General features: G+C 61.6%; 1 protein-coding gene across 1 annotated transcript in view; it reads left to right on the top strand.

Annotated features, from left to right (window-relative positions):
• Positions 1-2,289, top strand: part of SIX3 (SIX homeobox 3) — a 6,145-nt gene that overhangs the window by 1,700 nt on the left and 2,156 nt on the right. The window contains exon 2 of the mRNA XM_027776326.1: positions 1-499. Coding sequence (XP_027632127.1) covers positions 1-499 — 499 coding nt within the window. The remainder of the gene's footprint in view (positions 500-2,289) is intronic.

Here is a 2,289-nt window from a genome sequence, read left to right as displayed (position 1 = left end):
GCGACATCGAGCGGCTGGGCCGCTTCCTCTGGTCGCTGCCGGTGGCCCCCGGGGCGTGCGAGGCCATCAACAAACACGAGTCGATCCTGCGAGCGCGCGCCGTGGTCGCCTTCCACACGGGCAACTTCCGCGACCTCTACCACATCCTGGAGAACCACAAGTTCACCAAGGAGTCTCACGGCAAGCTGCAGGCCATGTGGCTTGAGGCGCACTACCAGGAGGCCGAGAAGCTGCGCGGCCGCCCACTCGGCCCGGTGGACAAGTACCGGGTGCGCAAGAAGTTCCCGCTGCCGCGCACCATCTGGGACGGCGAGCAGAAGACGCATTGCTTCAAGGAGCGGACTCGGAGTCTGCTGCGGGAGTGGTACCTGCAGGACCCCTACCCCAACCCCAGCAAGAAACGCGAACTGGCGCAGGCCACCGGCCTCACTCCCACACAAGTAGGCAACTGGTTTAAGAACCGGCGGCAGCGCGACCGCGCCGCGGCGGCCAAGAACAGGTCAGTGGCATGGCCCGCAGCCTCGCTCAACCTCGGCTGCTGAGGAAGGGGAGAGGGGTTGAAATGGGGGCGAGTGGAGCCTGGTGGGAGCTGCGGGGGCCCCGCCGCCGGGAAAGCCGCGACTCGCTGGCTTGTTGGAGAAAGTTTCTGTTTGGGACTCGCGGAGGAGGGGGCGGGCTGTGGGTTTATTGATTGCTTTGCTGGAGAGGGGCTTTCGTTCGGGCGGAGAGTGTGTGCGTACCGCCCGAGTTCCCATAGTCCCCAGTCCCAGGTCCTGGGAGCCTTAACCGTGCACTGAACGGCTCCTCAGCCGGGGTCCCAGCTCTGTGCTCCTCTGGAGCCTGGAGACAGAGGGGAAGGAAAGCGCTCTTTGCCATCTGGTTATTTATTTCCATGCATTCTAAAAACCCCAAGAGGAATCCTGGAACGTCAGGGCGAGGAAAGGGAACCTGGGTCCCTGCCACAAAGGGACAAGGCCTGCGGTCACTGCGCACAGGCTTCTTTCCCCAAGCATTGCATGTTGCCTGACCCAGAGCAGGAGAGCCAGGCTAGGAGTAGAGAGGCCTGCTGTGTGTGTGTGTGTGTGTGTGTGTGTGCATGCATATGTACGCGGCGTGCATGTATGTACTCACCTTCTGCCCCAACCAGGAGCACCCTTTGGTCAGCTAAATTGGGAAGCAGCAGCAATCGCAGGGTGCCTGTAAGTTGGCCACAAAGTCACAAAGTTGTTTTGGACTCAACGGTGCTGAGCCTGGGGCAAGTAGAGGTGAAAGGAACTAGAGGGTAAAGGAGAGAGGGAGAGGAGGAGGAAAGGAGGGGGTAGAGATGAGAGAAGGAAGGGAGGAAATTGGTGGAAGCCCTAATAAGAAATCTGTATCTGTACCCAGCTAGGAGGGCACAGGGCCTGCTACCAGAGTAAGCAGGGCCCCAGCTGCTGACAGCTGGTAGGGAATGTGTGTGCTTCTGGAGCGTGTTTAGGTTGAGGTGGCCCACGTCTGGGCCCTTGGGCCCCCTCACCCTTGCTATGGAGCCTACTTTTCATTTCGCCCGATGGGGGCAGGGCCCAGGGCCCTGCGAAAGCCTCTCCTTGGGGAGAACTCAGATACTAGGTTCAGGCAGCAGGTTCCCTGTTTGGGAAAGGAGCGGCCAGACTGTTCCTTGTTCATCTCCTGTCTCCCTCTCCCTCCTCTTTCTCCACTTTTCTGCTTCAAGCTTCCCTATTTTCTTTTGCCCCGATTCTGCGCTCCGCGCAGAAATCCAGAAAGTAAAGCTGGCGGATCCTACCCCAGGGGAAGCAGTGGGTGAGAAATCCACAGTTCTGGGTGTGTGTTTGGGGAAGCAGAGGCCGTCGGCCCTGCGGGAACCCGAGTGCTCCCGGGGCAGTCGGCTCTGCGAAGTCCCAGGGGCTGGGGAGAAGCGCCCAGTCTGTTCACGACTTCCGCTATCCAGGGTTCCGCGTCCTTTGCTAAGTGCCCCCAAGGCTCCCCAGGCCACACTCAGGTTCCACTTCTCCTCCGAGGCCAGCCGGTACTGGGAGATCTGGAGAAGAAAGCCTTAGCTCCCGAAAGCGCTGGGGAAGGGAGCCGAGAGTCAAGACCAGGCTGGGGAGGCTTTTCGGGCGTTCATGGAAGGGTGGGTAGCTTGGAGGAGCGGATGAGCGCAGAGTGGAGTCAGGGGCGGCTTGTGGCGCCGAATGGAGGAGACAGGGGAGCGCGAGCGGCTTGCAGGCCCGGCTCCTGGAGGCGCGGGCGCTGGGCGGCGGCGCAGGGGAGCCGGGTGGCGGGCCGCTG

Source organism: Tupaia chinensis, unplaced genomic scaffold (genome assembly GCF_000334495.1).
Source record: "Tupaia chinensis unplaced genomic scaffold, TupChi_1.0 Scaffold000661_1, whole genome shotgun sequence".
Lineage (NCBI taxonomy): Eukaryota > Metazoa > Chordata > Mammalia > Scandentia > Tupaiidae > Tupaia > Tupaia belangeri.
This window is presented reverse-complemented; position numbering and strand designations above follow the sequence as displayed.